The sequence below is a fragment of the Limanda limanda genome, chromosome 3, assembly GCF_963576545.1.
Source record: "Limanda limanda chromosome 3, fLimLim1.1, whole genome shotgun sequence".
Taxonomy (NCBI): Eukaryota; Metazoa; Chordata; class Actinopteri; order Pleuronectiformes; family Pleuronectidae; genus Limanda; species Limanda limanda.
The window spans coordinates 27,047,571-27,072,075 of record NC_083638.1 but is presented as its reverse complement, the minus strand read 5'-3'; the positions used below and the strand labels follow the sequence as shown (position 1 = coordinate 27,072,075).

The window sequence follows — 24,505 nt, the reverse complement described above, 5'->3', positions numbered from 1 at the left end:
GCGTGTTAGTCTGCAGGCAGAAACCGAGACTGTTGGAAACGATGACGCAGATGCATGACCCATTTTTGCTTCCTGGGTGGATCTAATCAATTATGATGTAGCCTACCCTGATAGGTCACACTCCTCTATCATGTGACACATTGACGCCATATCATGTGGCATCAGCTGTGACTACCAGTGGTGAATGCAACATGGATAATGAATTACAAGTCGTACTAACCCTTACCTTCAGTAACAGTTCCCCGTTCGTGTTGCTTCAAGCTAAGAAACGGTCAACTGCAGCTAAGCAGTAGACGATCTACACCAACACACGTTTGCCCATTGTTGAAATGGATGGATGTAATTTCTGAAGCAAAGATCAAATGCTCATCTGAATGAAGATCATCTTTGTTTTAAAAAAAAAAGTAGTCCACACATCAGAACATGTGGATGAAGCTTATATGCATGTGTGTCCGGAAAGTCCTCACACTTGAACAACAAACTGCAGATCTTTCCCTTTCCTCTGCCACAGTTAATCCTATATCAGCTATATCGATATTGTTGGGTCTCAACATGTTAGGTTTTTTAGTAAGAAATTGATTTTATTATTATCTTATTATATTCACTTATTTAAATTAAATTAATTTCTAGCCTCAAACTATTAGGCTTCAGCCAGAAACGGATTAGCTTAGCATAGCATGAAGACAAAAATATATTTAAGCTTGTTCAAAACTTACTCTCCAAAAATCTGAAAAAGTCAATATAAAAAGGTGCTGGTTTGTAGGAGAATTATGTGCATGACTTTTTCTTGGCTGGAAGCCATTTCAAGGCAACCAGTGGCAACTCGGAGAAGTTCATGCTTAGAGCCCCCCTGGTACAAAGGCATTTCCCTGGTTCCAGTCATTGTACTAAGCAAACCTATTGCAGCTTGTAGCCAGAAATGCAATGCACAGACATTCTGCCAGAAAGGCAATAAGCTTGTTTACCAAATATCGGACCTTTTGAGTGCTACAGTACACTAAGCTGCAGTTGCGCTGTTAGTCAACCCTCAACAAACCAGTAAACATCTATCCACAGTTACATTTGTATTAATTTGAGACTAAGACTGATCAGGAGGGAACATCTACACTGCCTGCACAAAACAAAACGTATTACTCTGCTCTCTGTCTCCCAGCTAATGTTAGGCTCACTTGTGAGGCCGTCCCAGTCAAAAAAAATGTATTTAGCTCCAGTACAAGAAACAAGTGAAAGAGGAGTTGGCTTCCCATTCAGGGTACTGTAAATTACCATGAGGATTCTGCTGGCTCCAAGCTGAACCCAGCCAATTTCTCATCTTCACAAACCCCCTAATTTAATGATGATGGAGGATACGCACAGTGTCAGCCTTGTAATTACACTGTATTTACTGTTGAATGGAGGCATTAGAGGAAATTTTCCAGGTATAGTTCATGATTTAGAGCTATCTCAGGGACGGGTTTTGTATGCCTGGGAGGGCGACTGCTGAATTCCCTACTGATATTCACAATAAAGCCTTGACTTAGTTTTTGTTAAGACTGGAATTGCTGGAATCCTCTCAGCATGCCAAACAGCAGCCACGCTGCCTCTTCTATAACAGTCGCCCTCGCTGCAGCTTGTTCAATCTCTGTACCCTGGAGTTGTGTTTTTTTTCAGCTGGAACTATAAGACAGAATTTCTGGTTAATTGTTACCGTTCCTGTGGTGATGCAAATTCTTATTGCATAATGTGCCAGCACTAAGTTTATGTGAGAAAAAGTTAAATTGACCACTCTGTTTGGTTAGTGAGGGTTAGGCTTAAGTTAAGTGCAAGAATCCCTTCCAACTCTGTGTTGTGAAATTGCAGCATGTGGATCTTACCTCCTAATACTGAGGACAGGGGTGTAAAATATAAATAGATGCAAAGAGATACTTACAAGGTCTGGATTTTTAGTATGGAATTGGTTTATTGGATTAAAGCCATTTGAGGAAGTCTTTTATGTACATGTATACTGTAATCAGACTTCAGTACATTTAAAGGGAAGGTTTGTAATTTCCTGCCTGTGAATCTATTCCAGCCACATACAATATGGCTGCATGCAGGTGTTTTTGTGATGCTAAGCCGTGATACAGACCTGATACTTACTCCTTTTTGTGGACCCCAAGGTAGGTCTAGGTACTATCCCTGCACTACCTATTGTCCACTGTATGTGTGTCACTCAAAAGTACTCAGGATTTGATATATAATGCGATGTGTTACTTAGAATCCAAGCAGATATGTTAACTTGGCATGACTAGAGTAAGACTTTTGACAGATGGACAGATTTGAAACAAAATTTGAAAAGGCTACGCAGCTTGTTACCTATTTCAATTTGTAACTCCCCGAACACCAGCACTCCTATGGGCTGTTGTTAAGAAAAGTTTTTGGTCCCGTGCACAGAACATTTTCCTAAATTGTTTGGGGGACTGGCCCCTATAGTTGTCCATGTAACTGCCGTTTAAAAAAATCTGATTTTCCATGTCACGCCACAGGACAGCATTTGTGTTACGAAAGTTATTTTGCTGTAAATACTAATATACTAGTTTTGTGCATATTAAAACCTAATACTAATAAAGTCATTATATACAATATAATGCCAAAGCAGTTATTACCTGCTCCAGATATTTCTGGTTTATTTTGTTAATATGTAAGTTTAATGCTTCACCTATTTTACGGTCACACCGCAGGACATTTTGCGTATTCACCTTAAAATATAATCAAAACATAACAGATATTTCATACAAAATCATAAGTTTAAAACAAAGTACCATAATATGCATCACATCCATGTGTTGTTTAAGTGGTTAAATGCATCTAAATAAACATTCACACTAATTACAGAAAAATCATGCGTCATGTCATCCACCCACTTATTGTACTTAATCAGAAAAAATGCATCATTACCAATGTCCGTTTCCTGTGATTCATTAATTACGGTTGAGCAACTGTTGACATACTATTTTGTTAGCTTTTTCCACCAGCATTTTAAAGGTTCGACCTAACTATGTGAAAGGCCTTGAAATAATGCACATTGTGGTTTGGGGCTCAACAAATAAAGTTGAATAGAACTGTAAATGAATCTATTCCAAAACCTTGTCACTTGCCTTAAGAGATGGCTGCTTTGTCTCGGCCTAGAAGAACATGGTCAAAGAGCAGAGGCAGGATAGTTGCACTGTAGCAGTTTCAGCAGTCACCTGACCGGTGGCCTGCAGACTCCGCCTCTCCCCTCTGACATCAGCGCTTTGATCTGCGTACAGTCTGTGTTAGCACAAAGCCATATTTAGCTCTGTGTAATCAGTGTGGTGAGAGCTTGCATGCCCACAGCTGATGATACCTGCCTAGTATAAACACACCTGCTCGCCCTGATGAGCTTAAGATGAATTTAATGTGCACCTGAAGGAGTCTGGTAGAAGCAGTGTTCATCAGATAGACCGTGGGTAAGGTTTCCATCAATGTCTTCATGTGTGCTGTATTAGCTAAGACAAATGCTTTTAAAGCGTCTCAGTAGTTTGTTGTGACAAAGGTAGAGGAACAATTAATTAAGCCTAGCTTTTAGGTTGTAGGTGTTGATGTCAACTAAACAAAAGCTGTAATATGAATGTAGATTAATCTTGAATTTGAGGTTATTCTTCCTTGTTGTTGTTTTGAGGATATCCTCTAGGGCAAAGTCTGACTGTGATGCACAGACTCTGTTAAGCAACCTGTGTTTCTGTGATCACAACACATGTTAGCAAACAGATGAGTCCACTCTTTAGTTGTATTTGGGCTTCGCTTATCGGAAATTGTTTATTTTAACTCTGCTTGTCTCAGATGTGCTTGATACAAGATAACATGACTTGAAGATAGATATTGAATTTGTACATTTAAATTTGGTTATATTTTATGAAAATGTAAAGTCACAGTTTTGACCCTACGATTTTTTTACCTCTACAGTAGTATTTCAGAAAATACGTACTCCACAATTGGCAAAATCATGTCTCGAATTCTAATCACTAGAATGGGTGAAGACTCAACATGTTGCATCCTACATTTCCCATAATGCAACTCATCAATCTCAATATCTACTATTCAGTTCATTTACTCCATTACTTAAGTCGATGTTCTTGAACAAGCTGTAGTTAGTCCCGGAGTTAGCTGTTAGGCACATAAAGTGTTATTGTGGGCTGACTTCCTTACTTAAAGGATGAATCAGTGGGGGAAGTGAGGACTTCATACACAGTTGCATAACTACGCCACTGCACTTCCTTAAACCACTGCAGTGGTTTTAGTTCCACACGTCTCTGAATCTTAACGATTTCTAGAGAAACCGAGTGGATTGAAGGTTATGTGTCGTCTGGTTGAAGTGTAACTCATTGTAAAGACCCTGGGGAGGTCACCATTGTATCCCAGGGTAAACACACAAATGTGTGCATATTTGTGAGCAATTTAGAGTTTCTGATTGACTAAACTTGCATATCTCTGCTTCACAGAAGTGGGAGCAGAGCAGTACAACCTCTATAATGCAACTACAAACCACAAAGCCACTGTGGTCACTATTAGAGCTTATTGGTGGTGTTGTTGTTGTATAACTGCCTGTTGATGCATATCAATTAAATTGGTTTGTTAATTGAAATGATGTAGCCTAACAATACACAGCCCTTACTGCAGTGGGGTGGTTATATTAATCTGATCAGGCCTGCTATGAGACTGAGGTTAACATTGCTCAGGATTCTCCAAGTTAAACCTCTTACCTCCCAGATGGGATAAACAGCCACTTTCCTTTTCTAAAACTCAGCTGTCTCGCTGTCTTTCTATGTATTTTCTTTGCTCTTTTCTTTTAACTGTCTAATTGTAATTGAACAACACTGTCAAATAGGGCTGCAACTAACGACTATTCTGATAGTCGATTAGTCACCGATTATTGAAACGATTAATCGACTAATCGGATTATGAATGACACAAATTCTCAATAGCTCTTATTTAGCAAGCAGCTTTTAAATTTAGCTTGAGGTTGTTCGACGCATGTGATGACTGAAAATAAAGGCAATAAATATTGATACTTCATTAAAAAAAATGTCTTTTAATAAACTTTGTTTCATATAAGGGTACTGTTGACACAAAAGCAAAGACAAATCAAGTTTTTGTCCATTTAAAAGCAAGGACAGGCAAAGTGCTAATAAAACAAATAAATTAAAAATCAAGTATTAATTTTTCCTGTTAACAAAAATGACAGGGAAAGTAACAGCAATAAAAACATCAACAAAGGAAACTACAGTCTTCTTCGGACTAAATAATTGTGATTAAAAAAAGACGTTTGTCAGGCAATAGGATAACATAACGCTTTTAAACTCGTTAATAAAAAATGTTTAAACCATATTTTTGTAATGGATTCTAGAATCCTGCGCACAGGTATAAACGTTCATATATATAACATCTGACAGAGGCGAGTCCGCATCGTCTCCGTTACGATGTCACACGTGACTCCTCCTCCTCACATGCGCGTGTCCTGCTTCCATCTAGAGCAGGTCCGCAACAGATACTGCAGGTAGTTTATTTCGGGCTGTTACGGGTGAAGTTCTCCGGAACTTTTTACTTTCTGGTGCGCGATGCTGCTGCAGCGGAGGCCGTCATTGGACCGTGTTTTGACGCTATTGCACGTGCGCGACTTTCAGAGATAGGAAGGAAGCGAGATGGCTCACTCCTCAGCTGCTTTCATCAGCACCTCCGGTAAAACGACGTTTAGTTCAACTGCACGGCACGAAAAACACGTGTTATGACGTAACCAACGAATCATCGACGAGTAAATTCGTCGGAGACTATTCCTGTCATCGATTTTTGTCGACGACGTCGACTAACCGTTGCACCCCTACTGTCAAATCACCCTTACCCTTGCTCTCACTCTGTAAGAAATAAGTGGCCAAGTGCAGCAGACTTCAAACAAGTTAAATTGCAAAATATAATATGTTTGATATAATATAAAAAATGTTATATCAGCCCAAAGAAATAAATTACTTTTTGCCCACTCAACTTTAAACTGCAGTTTTTGCACCGAGATATCTTAATGATTTATTGTACCTATTTCCCTATTTTTCCAATCTCTGTGATAACGTAAGTTAGTTGGCTTCTGGTGTTTTCTTCCTAAACAGATGTTATATCATCTTCTGCAAAAAATGATTCCTGTAATATGCATACAGACGCATAGCATTTCATATCCCCATGGTGGTGGAAACAGTGGGGAGGGGATGGCATCAAACCTGGGGAGGAGCGCTGATCAAGGCTCAGGCCCTGATTACAGGCCGGCCGGTGCGCCTCACAATAAGATAATGCTATCTGGGCCCACAGGTATTTGGTTTCAGTGGAGAGGGTAATAACTGTCACCAAACACTGAGGAGACCTTTCATCCCCTGGCCTTGTGTTGTCAGCCAGCGTTTGTGTGCAGTCTCTGCACAGAGGCAGCTTTTGTGTGGCCGGGTGCGGTCGCGTCACCACTAAGGCCTCATATCTATCCATAGAGACAATAGCTAGGTTAGATTAAATCAAAAAGCCGTGACTATCTAAATGGTAGTCAACGTGCTGTGTCCAAGTTACTGTGGCTGCATTGTTGATAATGTGATGTAGCCCTGACTAATTTAGACGAGCCTCAGAAGAGCAGAGCTGATAGTGAACCGTAAAAAGAATCAGCTGAGTGTTCAACACAAAGCAGACACACTGTTACTATGGTGGCTTGTGCTGTGGCTGAGTGCAGTCGGTGTACGTCATTTTGTAGTGGTAGGCCAGTAACTAATGGTTGACTATTGGGAATGTCTTGAGTTAAATATCAAACCTCTGAGTCACATCGAGCACCAGTCCTCGGTGTCCCATGTTTGAAGACTTTGATTGCAACTGTTATTTGATAAATGAGGCAACTTGCTGTTTTCACGAGTCTGAGTGATATGATCAGGAGCTTTAGAAGTCTAACATTATGAGTGAAATATTGTTCATATTTGGCATAGAACTAAAGGCAAAGTACAGTCAGTTATTTGACTTGGTAGTGAAGATGAAGATCATTTAACCATTGGAGAGTTCATATGAACACTGTCTCCCGACAGGCTTTAACCCAGCCTGAAAGCTTTCCACGGACGCTGCCACATGGTAGCATAGTTTTTTGATGCTACCAAAACTCCTACAGTACCTTTGGGCCTCACATCTAAAGTAAGAATACCACAGATGAATCTTTAACCCCAAAAACTGGCATTGTTGTGGACAATTCTTCAATAATAGTTGGAAAACCAGCAGCATCCAATTTTGAGGTGATGTTAAGACAAGACATGTTTGGCATATGCATGTATCAAAGGGTAGCATACAAAAATAGACAGGCAAAAAGTGAGGAATCCAGGCCAGATTGTGCTTCTCTAGTTTATGCAAGTGGAGCGGGCCTTCCACAGGTGGGGTACAAGCCAGGTCCAGCTCCTCACTGAGACTTAAATTATTTTTCTGTTGTCATCATGAAGCCTCAGCATTGGATGACACCTCCGGTCTATATTGGGCTTCTGTCCCTGTTTACAGGTGTCTCCATGTCCTTGACTGCAACTCTCCATGCACTGCCAAATTCAACAACGTCACAGAGAGATTTCTGTCCCCATTATACGAATCTGCACTAACATTCGTCAAGGTAATTAATTGCCATTGGGAGGTTTTTGACCTAGAAAGACTGCAGTACAAAGCTTTAAGGTGATAAAACCCATACAGCCTGTTATGCTCACCGAGTTCACCTAATCTGACCTATTTCATTTCAAGTGTCAGCTGTGATTCTGCACAATGGACATTAAAGCAACTACTGGCTTAAGGCTCCATTATGCTTCTCCGTGGCGCGCGGGGGGACGCACGGATCCCACGGACTCTTTTTGATTTTTGCTTCTCCGACGACTGTACGTTTGAAAACAATTCACCGCCAAACAGTAGGTGGCGCAACGGAAGAGGAGCTTAGAGAAGCCTACCTCTATGTTTGAGAAGAAGTCCACGTGTGTTTATTTTCCTGCTCCCTGGCTTCCCTCACACACAGTGAACTATGGGAACTAACAGAACTAAATAAAGTGACACCCAGCGGGTAAAAGTGCTGATGTTATCGTTTCTTAGCGCAGCAGTTCCCCGGTCTTGTTTCCGAACTGCGTTGCTAATTCCACAGCTTGAAGCCACATGGAGGCAGCTAGCTTCCCCCCAGCTTCCACACACAGTTAGCAGGGATTCCCGATACTTACTACTACCCAGTGTTTGCTTCTGACCTGACGGTGTTTGAGAAACAGTGTCATGATAGCGGTGGAATTTATGTCGTGACAGCGGGTTTTTGCGCTGTTACCACTGCAGTTAGCATGGTGGCTAGCACGCTAGCGCCGTTATGAAAGTTTGTTATAACCGTATGTGACCGTACACACATGCCGTCAGTGCTCTAACCAGCCACCGTCAGCCGGACAACTCCGCTGGCTTAACACACTTGTCACATTAATCGTAGAATCGTAGTTGTGTTTGGGTTTGTTGTGATACAAGGAATGAAACCGCTCCGAAATCGCTCAGAGAGGGCGTTTCTCTGTCCGTGTCAGTAAAAACGGAAAAGCATATATCAGCCTTTACTCTTTCTGTTTTGGGGTCTAAAGGACCTAGGGATGTGGCAGTAGAATGACTTAACATGCTTTGCTCAATGACAGTTGCTGAGATAAATCATTGATAACTCTTAATATCCTATTTAGAATCAGGTGGTTTTTACTGGTGTGCGGGTCCTATAAGCCTCAGGGTGCCGAGTCTCATTTGCAACATTTTGAATACCATTGTGAACAACACGTTGTCACTTGTGGTGACCTTTTGAAGAAATGTTTCATAGAGTAGAAGTAGATGCAGCTGTTTAAATTGTTCTTAAGCATTTTAACGAAACACAATGGTGAACGTATTCTTGATGAAGTTCCGCAAATACAATGAAATGCACAGAGAGTGGTAATTCTGAATTTTCCTTCCCAGTATTAATGCCAGTTTGTTGATAAAATAAATGTGTAGATCAACCAACCAGAATGCGATAATGACCATCTAATGTTTTAAAGTGCTATGCTACACTAGGGCAAATGGATCATGTTTATTGGGGGGAGATCGGTTCTAAAGGTTGAAACTGCACTGCCTTTGATGCATTTTGGATTTTTTTAATCCTCAGCTCCTACCAACTGCTTCAACCTTGACCTGCAACTTACACATGCATTTTAGTTAGTATTTTAAAGGACTGTGGCCTTTGGACAAGACTCAGATGTTCCTACAGGAAGTCCCCGAGGGAGTGGTGCTGACAGAAAAGATTATGTTGATGCCGTCACAGTCCTCCAGTCCCCTCTGATCTACCAACTGTCCACTGTTCCTCGAACCAATTCATTGGGTTACTTTTAATGCCATCAGATCTTATAGTAGATTGCCTTTGATCAGAAGGATTTAAAAAAGTTGATCTTGTGAGATGATTACACGCAACAAAGTGAATAACTGGTTTGTTTTGCTTCAAACTTACATTAGAAATGATCATCATCTCATGACTGACGAGGATGCAACAGACATGTGTTGTTAGAATATAAATACAAAAATAAAATGCATTTGCAAAGAGCATTAAATATTAGTTTAAAACAATAATTGATTGAATAATTCAAAGGGAAATTAAGCTGTTCCTGTGGCTAATAGGGTTTTTGACTTGACCTGTGACATTTACATATGGACAGACATGGGCAATACATGCACAGACAGAGCTGCAGTTGTCAATATTAGCTAATGAGCTGTTGTCATAATCTGTCCTATGCATGTTTTTGTGTTGGGGAATCCTCAGCCTCATCTGATTATTGGGAAAGGTGTAGGAGACAGCCTGATTAATGATTTGTGAAGCTAATCCTATTCAATCCTCCCATTTACATTACAGTCACATGGGTATTATGGCTTATTTTGATAGCCAGGGGACCTGTGGAAGCCATAACGGGTCCATTCCCACCCCTGACCCGTTGCATTACTACTGCTATTTCAGCATTGAGGGGCTTTTGTCTCTTGATTTATCGGTCCATTTGTGACGGCTATGCACTTGAACATAGCTGATGCCCTGTCTCTTTTTTGCCTTCATGCAGCACAGGAAGAGAATCCTGTTTTAGTAGCAGTATAAAAGGCAGTTTCTGCCATTATAAAGACTATAAGGAGCTTGGCAGAAGGCTGGCTGCACCCAATGTTTTAGGTGGAGTTAATGGGTTGTGCAATGTCTATAGGCAGGTGTCGGGTGGCCGTAGGTTGAGCTTAGGGAATGTCATTTCTCAAGGTTCTTCTGTTACCAGAGAAAGAAACTGAGTGTGGTTTGGACACAAGGTTTGATTCCTAAATTACAAGGAGGATGCACAAGTTGTTAACGGAGGTTCCTCACCTTGTCTGAAGAATTGACAAGATTATGTGTTACATATGGAGCTTCTGTGGAGATCATACATTTTTCTAAATATGAAAGTGTCACTCATGCCCATTCCTCTCTTAACTAAACCAGAAGTCCAAAACTTAATATTGTCATCTGTTGGGCTTACTCAAATGTAAACTTTGTGCAGTTTAATCCGCATACGTTTCATTCATCACTTGAGAAATTGTAGAACTGGTCGGTTTCCAATCCTTTTCGATTCTATTTTTTTCCCCATTTTATGGCATTACACTTTAACTTGCACTACCAAGCTCAAGCATTTTCCGCGGCTCCAAAATATCTTGTTGCAGTAAAGTGCTTGGAACTTGTTTTACACCGTGAAAATACTGCAGCCTTTTGTGATACAGAAATCAGTTTATTCAGTGTCCCCTATATCAAGTATTGTACCTAAATAATCGACGGAGGGCTGAAAGCTTACTTTTCTCCAAAGGACAACACTCGAGTTGAAAAATTAAGAAGCACATAAAGAACCTTTTGGGGCACAGTGAAACCCCGTTTCTCATAGTTAGTTTTAGTAATGAGAAACAGGGAGACTTTTTTTATTTGAAAAAAAATACAGTAGGAATTAAATAATTTTTGCTACAAAATGTAGTGTCCTTTTTGGCCCTGGTTGACCCAGATTTTGAATATCATGTTACTCAAATACATAACTTTAAATATGAATGAAAGAGAATAGCACCCATGACTGTGACATTGAACAACCCATTAGAAAAAAGACGTGTCACTCTGTTTGATTTGTAGGGAATGCAGACAGACAAGTACGTGTAATTGGTGAGAGCTGATCTGACAATCCGCTTTCAACGTTTGTTGTTTAAATGGCAACGACTCTGAAACAGATAAAATGAGCAACAGTAGTTACATGTTTTCTACCACAATTTGCTAATGATGATTGTTGTTGGAGCTTAGTGAACCTGTGTATCTTTCTAACCTCAGTGTCTGAACTCAGTCACTCACTGCTGGGCCTAAATAGTATTTTACTTTCAGATGCCATCTTTCACTAGCTTATGCTAAGAATACTGCATTCTAGAGTCGTATTTCTTGCTGAAGTTTCTTCAACCATGAGCTTGCAGCTGCAAACTCTGCCTTTTGAAAATCATTGTTCTATGATAAATATTGATTAAAAACTGTATTATCAGTCACAGTATTGGAAGTGAACTCCAGTCAGTATCATGTTTCTTGGGATCATGTATTCACTCCGTCGGTAAGCAAGCTTACTAACCATCAACCAAAATGTGACATTCATGAGACTGAACATGAGCGACCCCCATCATTCATGTGCTAACTAAAGTTGCCCTGTTGTTCGACTATTTGTATATAAACTATATTTTAGACTAAGGCTACATGTATAGATGTTGAGAAATTGGGCTATGCAAGACTTTAGGTTGATTAATGTTTACATTTATTTTTATAATTTTTTAAGTGTAATATTGTTATCAGCTGGGCACCTATCTCATCATAGGCTTGTGAAGTTGAACTAATAGATTGCGGTTGCCTCATAGTTTTTTGTACATGTGCAGAGTTTGTTTTGGAGTCTGCATTGTGCTTGGAGCTGGTCCTTTGCTGTCATTAGCGAACTCGATTTCTCAGCTAATGTTAGCTCATGTTGCATATTATCAGCAGTGTAGGGGAGCAGATATTGGGGCAAGGCTGGAAGCAACATTAAACATCACATCCATAGGACTTTCCTGGATAATTTACATTCCAATCTATTCACACTTTGACATACACAAAGTGATTACAAGCAGATTGCCTCACGTTCTTACATTTAATACAATTACTGTTGATGTGCTCTTGAGCTTAGAAAGTGATCATTGCTTTGTAGACTGAGCTCTTGTGTGCACCTGCCAGGTGTGAATATACAGAGTGGAGTGAGTGGAGCTCATATATGTGGAGCTCCCTGGATTAACAATGTTATCAATTTCGTCATAAATAATGAAAACTTAATGTACTAGTAATACACTTACTTGCTACCAAATCTGTTTTTATTATACAGCACGTCAGGTAATCTGCTGGTCAATAGCACATCGGATAGGTGAATTGTTAAAGGGGATCGGTCCTGTTGAAGCAAGACCCCAACCCATGTGTGGTCACATGCTGCAGAGTGATCATATAGAGAGAAACGGCAAATGACAAATGTCCCAAATATCAAAATGTAGAACAACTCGTGAGACTGTTGGGGACATTATGTGAGAGTCTTATTAGTCAAAGTCCTGCATGTGGTGAGGAAGCTGGTCCCTGGCCCAGTGCACTTAAGGCAAGAGGATTAGACTCCAGAGTATTATTAGAGCTACTGATTATCCCCTTACTTGATCCGCCTAATTCTAGCTCAAGCCCATTTATTTTAGCAGAAAAGTGGAAAAAAATGTTTGGATTTGGCTGAATAATGTGAATTGGCCTTGCTGTGTCTCGGCTCACTGTTTAGTCCAGCGTTGACTCTTTTGGTGTACTCTGCTGAACTCATTAGGTCCTGGCCTTTTGTCGCCGCCTCCTCCGCTGTAGGGTGCATGTGATTAATGCACTGCTGACCACTGAGGCCAGCAGCAAGGACTTGCTTTAGTGCCAGGGAACAGCAAACAAAAGAAAATTGTCTCTCCAAATAACTGAGAAGAATACAGGCTCTCAAAGCCGGCCAGTCCCTTGACTCATAGATGAATGCTAGCAATATCTCTTCAAGAAAGTTCAATACAAAGGTTTCCAATCCATTTGTCCTCAAGTGTACAGCTGTAATATGTTTGTTTGGATTTAATTACACACCCACTGCTCCTGACCTTGTGCCCAGAAAACAGCTTTGAGGCCTGTGTCCCAGACTGGGAGTGGGGAATCAAACGTGAACATGAGCTGCTAAATCCTGCTAACTGATCTGTCCAGCATAAACCCACATAGAAGAGGCAAAGTATTGTGCTTTGGTGGTTTAGCTCCATGGCTTTTTATGCTTAATGATAAGTAAATTGGTGATTAGCGGATTCGGGACTCATTGCTGCAGCATACAAACAAGCACAGATAGGTAGGACCATGAGAGCGTGTGCTCCCATGTGTGAATCAGTGTGTCCGTGTTCTGTGCTCATGCACTATTAACAGTGTTGGGACTACTGCCAGGGTCAAGCTTAGCTGTCACCTTGTTGACAACAATGTTCTGACTAGATGCATTTTGTCGAAAAAGGGTATCTCCTGTAATCAAGAGCAATTTGTTGGCAAGGTTTTGTCCTGGTTAAACAATACAGCAGCTCATTCAACTGAGAAAAGAACAACAGTAACAAATTAGATGTTGATTAGAATCATCTAAAGCCATTGCAAAATAACACTTTACTAAACATTTAAGGGTTTGGGGAAATGTGTTTATTTGTTATCTTTCTAATGTTGCTCCATGTCTGGTGCGAAACAGGCAACATGTTAGCCACATCAGCTCTAGACGTTGCTAATATGTTAATACTATGTTAACAGCTTGTTGTACTACCCAAAGTGGCTAACATGATCTATTATATAATTGTGTATGATATCTATATATATAGATATAGTGGAATGCAATATGTTATATAGTATAATATACCACAGAGCTATAACGTCTCATTTGCTTCTTCTTTTTACAGTGTCCAGGGACATGAAACTCAATCCACAGCAAGCTCCATTGTATGTAAGTATCACCGTTCATACTTCCAAAGCAGCAGTTTCTGCAGTGTATACTTTTCGGTTTCTCCGAACACCCCAATAACACCCACAAAGGTGTTCTCACTTTCAGACCTCTTCTCAGAACTGTGGATGTAGACAACTTCCATCTTGTTAATTTCCAGTTTGATGATCTCACGTAATTACTGGAATAGTCAAACATTTCTGGACTTCAAACCAGGAACAGGTAAAATTAACCGTGAGAGCTAAAATCAGCTGTGTGGGTGTGCAGGGAGGATATTCGAGAACACAACATTGGGCTGCATGAAAATCAACTTGCTATTTTAATGTTTGGCTGGGGAACATGCACAACGTGCTGTTCTCCTCTCACTGCCCTCTCAATTTGATGAAATAAGAACCACTTGATGGTCTGATGATTTTATAAAAATAGACCTAGATAATCTATGAAGAAATGACTAACATGAGACAAAAATATGACTGCTGATGTAAAAGTGGAATTTTTTTTAATTATTTTTAGTATGATGGCTTCATCCATTCATATGATTTGTGTGTGTGAATGAGAAAGAAAAGTCTGTAGCCTACTTCAAAGTTACTTTTGTTCAGCTAGTGTGTCTCCTGGGGTATTGGATGCTTGACAAAGAAGTAAAAGGCCTTTACTTTGCAGAAACAATGATTTTATGCAGTTAATTTCCCTACAGAGCGGAGCAACAAGAGAACCTTTGTGGATGTGGTGGATGAATTTCTCAAGCCTCAACAAAATTTCTACGCCTCCTTTTGATCATGTGCAATGAGTTAAGGGTCAAATTGCAGATAATATCATTCAAAGCTTAGCGTTTTTTTTAACTTTGATTTGTCTTTGTTGTAACCACTTACCTGGACTTTAAGGTCTTTCAACATGATGATCATGTTATCTTTCCCCAGGTGTTGACAATCCTTAAACATTCCCTGGTCTACTGGGAGATCTACCTTTTTTTTTTAGCATATACTCCTTTTCGTTTGGCTTTAACTATCAGGGGTTTGCCACAGTGAATCTTCATGCCCTTATTTGATGTGGCATTTTTTTTTTTTTTTAATGTGTGTTTTGCGCTGGATTCCCTCCTGATGCAATCCTGCCACTTATATGGGCTTGGGTTTGAGGAAGCGTGAGTCCAATTCAGGTTGTTATCTCATCTGATTGTGTCTGGAACATCTCTGGAGTCAGGTGCTTGGGTTGTCTGCTTACTAGTAAAGCTAGATAAGGTGGTATGGGTGGAGTACATGAAGTTAATTGCTGAGGCCATCTCAGGTCGCTGAAGTAACCTCTATACCTGCTTCCAAACCTTCTTGGGCCCGCACGTATGGATGTGCCATCCTGGAGGAGCTGGACTACCTGTGCAACCTGATTGGTCTGCAGGTACAGCCTCATGCTTCCAGTAGTGAAAAGGACACTGGCAGAACACAACACTAGAGAAAAATAAGGAGAGAGCTATTGTCTGTGGCCATCACTCGCAGAAATATTCCCTTTTTTCGAGGTAAACTTGCTTTTGCCTCGCACCTGTTGCCACTTTCATTTGCACCCACGCAGATGAAATTGGTTCACAATCACCTGTGCTTCCTAAATGGACAGATTGTTATCCCTGAAGATTAACTGACTTGGTGTTATATTGTGATGATTGTTCCCCTGATTTTTTTGGAGCAGTTTAAATAAAGCCAAAACCAAAAAAAAAAAGACTAGTTTCCTCTGCCAGAGCATGGTGTTTATTTTTCCCTTTTGTCCTTTTTGTATGATGAGAATATATGGCTGATTTAGAACCCTGAGTAACAGTTATTTTAGAAACAGACATGTTCTGTTAAAGGTTCAGTGCATACGATTTAAGTGAAATGGATCTATTGATAATAATTTAATATAAAATATCCCTAGTTATGTTTTAACTAGTGTGTTTCATCTAAATTGTATGAATTGTTGTTTTCTTTACCCTAGAAGGACCCCTTTTATATGAAAATACTTTATATTCACATAGGGAGCGGGTCCTCTCTACGAAGGCCTTCATGATTTTTTACAGTCGCCAAACCGGACAAACTAAACACCTTTTGAGGTTTAATGCCTACTGAAGGCTATTACAGGTTCTCTTTCATGTTTGGAAGGGGAGGGGGGTGAGGAGTATTCAGCTGCAGCATGCAAGTTACTAAATTCTACACACTGAACCTTTATTTTTTACCTCAATGATTTAAGGGGGTTGAATTGTTTCTAAACACAATATGGTAGCGTTAAACTAATCCCTAAATGTCTTCACTTTGAATTGCAAAATTTCAGATGATACATATTTACCCAGATGTGTGTCGAGTTTGGAAATATATTGCGTGTCTGAGTAGTCTTATAGGCAAGGAAAGCACACAGGAAATAAGATAGGTCAGAGGCATCTGTGTGTTTGTGGGTGTAGGTCTCTAAGGGCTAGACCGGTTCATACATTAACCACAGAGACGACCTTATCTGTGATTTACTGTCTGACTCTTCAGTGGAACCATGCGTGTAGTAAGGGGCTAGTTACTCATCAGATTTTGGATACATGTCACAGCATTTTAAGTGACAAAGCTCATAGGGGTTAAGTATTTGACCTATAATTGTGCTTTTTAAAGACACATTTAACGAATTCTGCCATCAAGACTGACTTAACCTCAGATTTTTTTTGTATAAATTTCTCATTCACTAAAATGAATTTCAGACGTATGTTAGAACAAAAATGCATGAGTCAGTTGCACCAGAAAATATATAGTGAAATATCTGGAAAAGGTTTCAGTGAACCCATTTGAAAAAAATCACAGCAAGTTAGTGCATATGTTGACAACGTTTCTAACACGCACCGGTTGAGATTGAAGAACGTTTGTCAAAAGCTGACAAAGTGATGATGTGCTTTGAGATAATATCTGATTTCTGCAGCGGGGTTAAGACATCGTGCTCTGCCTCCTCCATGCTCTGCCCATCCACCCTTCTCTGAATGTTCTGGACATTTTTCATGCAAAGTCTGTGATGCACTTTCCTGGGCCATTAACAATAAACATATAAGACATATGGTTTGTTAAATACGCCTTTGACATACAGACAGAGAGAAAGCTAGACAGGTGTTTGTGGAGTTAGGTGGTAGATTATCTTCTAAATTGGGTTGATGACACTAGTTCCTAGAGAATGATTTATGTATCTTGTTGGAAAACAAAAACAGGCATGTTTAGGGGACTAATATCGATGAGTGTGCAATTTGTTGCAGCTTGGTTGAATTTAAAGGGACTGTCCCTTGGAAGTATGCACACTTCTAAGTGCCAGCAGTGTCCATGCAACAGGACTAAGTCAAAGGTAGACATATCTCTTGTGTTCAAAAAACTGAAAAAAACATGGGATTGGGTCACAGGATTCCTTCACAAATAGTTAGGGTGCTACAAAATTGAAAACAAAAAATGTTTTTTAAGCTGCCTGTACTAATATATACAGGTAAGAAAAGGGTTATTTTAAAATCATCATTAACAGCAGCCTCAACGAGAAATCATAATAGTATGTCCAAAGGCCTCAAACCAAGCTCTGCCTTACCTGGTCAGCTGGACCCAGTACACTTGCAGGATGTGTGGAAAGGGCTACACTCACACATTTAAAAAAAAGGGGGGTGGGTTCATAGCCTCCAGCTGTTCTTTTGATGCTTCCTAAAAGCTGCCTGTTCACCATTGAAGTTCCATGATTAGCAGGTCAATACCTCAGCAGGTCACTTTGTTAAGTACTTATTACCAGCAGAGCACGGTCATACAGTGTGGCTGAAAGAAATCCATTTGTGCCTGTCACATTGCTTTAAAACGGCTGCTTTACCCCTCTGAGTTAAGATGGACTCACACTAGTTTCATAGAGATTTTTCTTTTTTGCATGCTAGCATGCGATTGATACTTCAGCCAAGGAAGTTAAGTTTTCATCAGTGCTGTTTGTTTTTTTAGTTAGTTTGCAGGATTAAGCAAAAACTACTGAACCAATTTCCATGAAACTTGGGGGATTGATGTGATATGGGTCAAGGAAGAACCTATTCAACTTTCGTGCGGATCTGGTTCAGGGAGGGGATACAAGAATTGTTTTTCACTTTCTTTAAAATTGCAAGAATATTTTTTCATTGATTTCTCAGGGTTCCTGGGCTTTGACGGGGGTTTGCACTTTGCTGAGTTCTCTTCTGCATCATAGCTATTGTTACTGTTTTGTGTGTGTGTGCGGGGTGGGGCAGCTTGTTTGCATGTTTTGCAAAGGTTTCTCTGTGCAGCTGTGTTTCCTGAAGCAGCTCTGGCAGTTGTTTCACATCTCTGTTTCTCTAGCTCCACCCTCTACCACCACATGAGCCTTCTCACTGACAATTATTATTGATATTGTTTTCAACTTGTTAATATATTTCATCTGTTGCATAAGTATTGATTTATATGAGATTGATTACAAGCAATCATAACTGAGAAGGTAAAAAGTAACCAGAACAGAATTGAAAAAAAGGATTTTGTATATCTTTTTTTGGTGGAAATTATACGAAATAACAGCATTAATAATGGATGGATATTGCTTTGCACAAAATGTGAGGCAGCTGTGCTGCTGTCACAAATAATTTTAGCAGCAATTGTGTCAAAATGCGCCTGTTTGGTTTTGTGACTGAGGGGATTTTCCACCAACCCACCACAGCATATAAACATATATTTTGCTTCTCCTTTGTAGTGAGGATATTGAAGTTATTTTACAGTGGTACGTCTTTATTTTCACATAAAGTGCCAATGCACAAATGCACTGTGGTTCCAATCCTCTCAGTTCCTCAAAACGTAATTGAGAGTCTGAACGAGACCGTATTTTCAGGACCCATTGGCCATTTACTTTCGATCTGTAGTTGCAAAAGAGATAAGAGGTTTTTGAAGTGTATTGTTGGTTCTGTAGCTGGCTAGCAGCAGCATTTGGAAAGCATTTTTTGTATTTTATTTGAGATTAGTCACCTTTTCTAAATTACCACAATCTTTTTCTGCTTTATGTTGTGTAAAAAAGTTTTCATATTTACACGTTAGATAAAATATACACAAATACAGTGTACATCTTTAATTGGCCAACATATACAATGTTCTGCCTGACCTACCTCTTTTAGATGTTTTCTTTCTGAGCTGATACACAGTAGATGGACTCACTATGATCACTGATTGTATCCATTCACATTGCAGACAAAAGCCACATTAATGGGTTTTAGTGTATTTTTGACCATTGGAAAACGGGCTATGTATCGTACAGGCGTTGCTAATTGACTTGAGATAAGAGATTCGTTTTTAATGGATATAATGTCATGCCTGCTGGCTTCCATCCATCTACATCTAATTTATGCCAGTGCCTCTGCTGGTTAAAGCTGAGACTCTCTATGCATAGCAAAGCATGCATCCTCCATGATGCCATTCCGTGCATTAAGTCCTTGCTCTCAGACGGTTACTGCAGGCTATTTCTCTTCCTGTGGCCTCTGGCTATGTGGTCAGCTTTGAGCACATTTGCTCCCTCACATTGTTCAGCAGCAGCATCAGCGGCTTGCCAAACAGAGACATGACAATCCCAAAGCTACTGGTAAGCCTCACTGCTGTCTACCTGCTGTTCCCCCCGCTGTGGAGCAAGGCCTTGAGGCTACCGCCTCATATGAAGCACCTTTAACCCTGACGGTTGAGCTGTCCTTGACACTAGCCTTCACCAGCTGCCATATTAGGATGTTTCATATTGGACTAGGCTGGTGAACCGACTGCAACATTGGTCACATCAAGTGGGATGAAATGTCCCATTATCCCTCCTCGCTGTTGACAAGCTGCCGTCCCCCAGTGGAAAACAGCTAATTTTGAACAATATCCCTATTTTGTTTGCTTCTCCTCCTCCTCAGTCTGTCCTCAGATGACACTTCATCATGTCCCACAACGCTCACACACAAAGCATCCAGTTGTCACTTTGGAAGAAAAGAGGCATCACAATGATCTTTGTATAATTGTATTTTGTCATTGGAACATAAATACTTTGGCAAGACATTTTATATCATCTGGTTTGAAAAATGTACAGAAGTCTGAGACAAGATGTTGTCCGAAATATATTTGAACTGAGTTTAAGTTGAATTTGATTCTAAAATCTGGTAAGCCAGTTCTCGTTCCCCAACTGAAGTAAAGAGCAGGATACAGTTCCTAACTTTTGGATGAGCTCTGAACAACAATGACCAGCTTCTACACGGATCCTCAACAGTGTATGAGTTAAGGCCGGCGCATGCTTCTGCGTCGTCAGGGGCCCGCAGGCACGCAGCTGTAACGCAGGACTCGTTCTCATTCATGGTTCTCCAACCGTTGCGCGGGTTTCCATGCAATTCCCCGCCAGAACACTAGGCGCAGTAATGTTTTTTGTCGAAGTCGGCTCTTCTTCGTGTGTTGCACGAAGAAGAGCGATTTATTTACATCGCCACGCCGGCTCCGCAGAGCCTTTTTCTGGCGGAAAAATCCGCCGGTTAGTGACGGGTTATACTAGTGGACATAGTGTCGGATCTCTTCTGCCAAGTGCTCTTCTATCTGGTCCATATTCGTTCTTCTAAATCTTCCGTGGTTTCCGGGCATGAACCGGAAATGCGACTCCGGAAATGATGTAGTCAGCAGACCAATCACAGCCCTCGCGGCCGGGTGACGCTTACGTGGCTTTGCCGTCTAGTTAGAAAAATTGGCCGACGCACGTAAGGACGTAGGAAGGGCCGTGAGGGGCCCGGAAGGGCTCTTGCGTCTCCGTTCCCGTGAAAACGCAGAAGCATGCGCCGGCCTTTAGTTGAAAATGGGTTGTTTAAATAAGTTGCGGCCATAGGGAGACACACTTCCTAGTGAGGCTGCTATGTATTGGCCTGGCACCAGCCACTGTGACTTTCCTTTACCGTCAACAAGAGTAAGGAACGAGTGATGCTGTTAATCATTTTGCCTCCTCCTTTTGTAAATCTTTTTTTTTTCTTCCACCTCCTCCTCTTTTACTAACAGAGGTCTTTCATCAATTCTTCAAAAAGTCAATCTGCTCCTCAATTTTTCATCCCTGTCCTGTGCCTCTGTGTTTGTTTGTTAATGCCTCTGTGTTTGTTTGTCTGCATTTCAGCATCAATAAATCATTATCTTATTAACATTGATGCATAAGTGTCATTGCTGCAAACAACTGTGGCTGTGGTAAAACTGTCAGTTTCCACAAAGCATTTACCCTGTGGCCCAGTTAATATTTTGGGTCCTAGATGATCCAGTCGAGAGGGTTTGTAGTTCATTACTGACACCAGGAATTGGACTTAAATCTGTCTTAAGTGATCAATAGTGTTTGGATTCCCCAGTCAGCGCCGCTTGAATCTGGTGGTGGAGATTGTGAAGAGTACGTTTATGTTCACACTTTGAAATTAAGTAAGTAACCGTCACCTTTTTTGTTAAAGCAGTGCTTAATGAAAAGGGGCATGCTTCCTTGATCAACTCCTAATGTGGTCTGATAAATCAAATCCAAATGCATTCTTCCTGGTATTAACATGTGTTTTTTGTGATCCGATCTCAAGTGGACAGCTCTAAGTACAGGTGTGAGAGCACTCAGATTGGATTTCAGATGTATTTTTCTCCTGCTCTTTTGTTGACACCTCTGTCTTTGTGCTTCTTTCTTCTCTGTGTCATTTCCTCTTGCTGTCTGCCTGTCTCTGCAGGGGCAGTGTGTTGTCACGGTGCAGCTCGCTGATGAAGAGCTGGCTGCGGATGAGGAGGGCGTGGACTACTTCCTTCTGTTTGCTGGCAGCACACAAAGGCACCTGACCAGCACCCAAAGGAGCAGTCATGACACTTTGCAGGCGGTGTGTCCCGGTAAGCCACCCCGCCCACAATGCCTTGCAGCTTCCCTGTCATATCTAATGGACCTGTGGGAAAGGGGCTCCACCTGCAGTAATGAATTTATAATAATCTATTTGAATTCGTAAGGCAGTCATTGTTGTAGGCCCCTTAGCTCAGTATAGGTAAATAAAACATGAAAGGAAAGTTCTCTGAATGCAGCAAAATTGCAAACTTATATGCTGCAGATCAATAACATATAAGGGAGAGTCAATATCCCGAGCAATATAGTCATGTTTACCAAAAAGTGAAAACAATATAACATCTCATGTAGAGGTCAATCCTATATAGTGATCAAGTGCTATACATACCCAACATTAACATTAAGGGATGCCAAAGCATGCCACAATATCACTGTCCGAAACAGTTATTGCTCCTAGGAACAGGATAACGGGGTAGTCAGGAGTTATTGTAGGCGAGGAAGAAAGTCTAAGTGATAAATAGTTCTTCATCAACAACCTCCACCACTGTCCTTGAGGTCAGTGTCCCCCTGAGGTGGATGAGCAACAGCACTGAGACGAAGGTTGAAAGGACACAGGGCACAGAACATAGGTGGCGAAAATGCAGAATAGTTGTTCGGTTTGGGTGTCCCAAATGTGCTCATGAGTGTGGTGTTGTCAGGCAAAAAGAAAGCAGAACATGATGAACTGTTATCTTGTTAAGATCTCGCCTGATTTAACACAATGGAAGGAGGTGTGACTCCTCAAACAGATGAGTTCTGCTTCACTGCTTCTTCTAAAGGAGCCGATCCTGTGACCAACCAGAAGGTCTGTAGTTTTGGGTGCCTTTGAGCAAGGAACTTGAGCCTGTTTGTTTAATGAGCTGAGATTTTTTGTAGAGACACTGACACACAGTAAATGATGGGAGATAATAAAGCTGCTTTCAGACATGCGCTTAACCATGCAACTTTCTGGAGTGTGAGTCAGTTGCTCCACATATTTTACAGAAATGTTCCTGCCAGCCCCCTAGTAAAATCTTTCATCAATCCTGCAATTTGGCAATTTTTCTAGTGAGCCCATGTGAGCATATGGCAGGGAAGCCTTCAGCAAAGTGAGTGGGCATGCTTCTGACACATGAGGGATGCAAACTGACAAAACACAAATGTGTTGGGACAAAAAAGAGGTGTCATACATGTCAGCTTTGAATGACAACAAAGTTTGAGAACTTAAACAATTGATTTATAAGTCACGTCCTGCGTCCTGCATGCTCTAACCAGGGGCCTGGATGTTCTGAAAATGTTCCTGCAATCTCCTAGACAGGAGTAAAATCATTTAGACAAGCATGTTTAGCAGGAAGTCACTGAATACATGTAGAGCCTCTACACCATGTTAGCTGTGTTTTGACATTGGCCATGTTTGAGCACTACAGTCCTCATTGTTCACCCCTTCTGATGTGACAACTGAAAATACATTAACTGATAACATGTTGTGTTAATTTCCTGTTAGGTCAAATTTGATTTGTGACTGCTGAAAAGGTTGTAGTGGGATGAATTAAAAAAACATCAAGTCAAATATTATATTTAAATAATATGAATTTAATTGGATTCAAACAAGTCTACACTGCTGTAGCTGATTATTATTAAAGGGTGGTAAAGAATTGTGATGTCTAATGAATAATAATGTTGGTTTTAATGCACGTTTGATTACTGTGACTGTTTGAAGGTTTTATCATCTCTCTGTCAGATAAACCTGTACAATGTACACAGTTTTTTCCAATAACAGAACATCTCAGACTCGAGCCATTTTCAGACATGAATTCTGTGAATGAACTGTTTCCTTTTCACATATGAAGGACGTATTAGGAGACATTTTGGTCAGATAGACATGTTTTGTTTTTTTCTTTTCAACTATTTTTCTTTGAATGACTTTCTTCAGAGATCACAGCCACTGCACATTCACCATTACAGTTTTTCGTATTGTTTTTTGTATCTAAATTTGCGATGTTAACCACATCTAGCTTACAACTATTAATGTCCACGCAACACAAAGACATAGAAATTTGGGTATGCAAACTACAATTAACATTATAAAAGGCTTGTTTAATACACGTGGTAGACTTTGCCATATTCACAGCCAGACATTTTGTAACCTGTTCATTCCTCTCTTCCTGTCTCCTTCCTCATTGTATCATCTTGTAGCCCATGACTGCTGTGAGGGGGTGCTGGTCACCTTGTGCTCTCTCACTCGAGTTGTTCCCGAGGCCCTGAAGAAAGACCTATACCTGGGCAGCGTGTCTCCACTGGGCGAGCAACGATTCAGCTTCGTCCAGGATTTGGCTTTTGACATGGCCCAGTTTCTGGTGAGCAACAAGACGAGTCATTTCCATTTCTGCATCAGCTGTAAAATTACTACAAAAGCTGACGTTTGTCATGGAGCAAGAAGAACGTTTCAACCCATGGTTACACAGTGACACAGCAATGTGGGCAGACTGAAAGATAAACATGTCAGGGTTTCGTTCTGGCAAGGTCTGATGACTGACGGCCCTTTTTTAAAAATCTTTTCGTCATCATCCCATAGAAAAGGAGTAGTAAGTCTGTTTACCATGGAGGAGGGCACGATAGAATGTGTCTTGAGTTCTCAAAGT

General features: G+C 40.7%; 1 protein-coding gene across 9 annotated transcripts in view; it reads left to right on the top strand.

Annotated features, from left to right (window-relative positions):
* LOC132998410 (A-kinase anchor protein 13) overlaps positions 1 to 24,505 on the top strand; it is a 109,904-nt gene that overhangs the window by 3,040 nt on the left and 82,359 nt on the right. For 7 of the 9 annotated variants that reach the window (XM_061068046.1, XM_061068042.1, XM_061068040.1 and 4 more), the window contains exons 1-4: positions 3,315 to 3,449; positions 14,020 to 14,063; positions 21,745 to 21,898; positions 24,060 to 24,220. In XM_061068046.1, coding sequence (XP_060924029.1) covers positions 14,031 to 14,063; positions 21,745 to 21,898; positions 24,060 to 24,220 — 348 coding nt within the window. In that variant the 5' untranslated portion in view covers positions 3,315 to 3,449; positions 14,020 to 14,030. Of the gene's footprint in view, positions 1 to 3,314; positions 3,450 to 14,019; positions 14,064 to 21,744; positions 21,899 to 24,059; positions 24,221 to 24,505 lie in introns of those variants that run through there. The other 2 variants (XM_061068039.1, XM_061068038.1) reach the window with 2 other exon arrangements.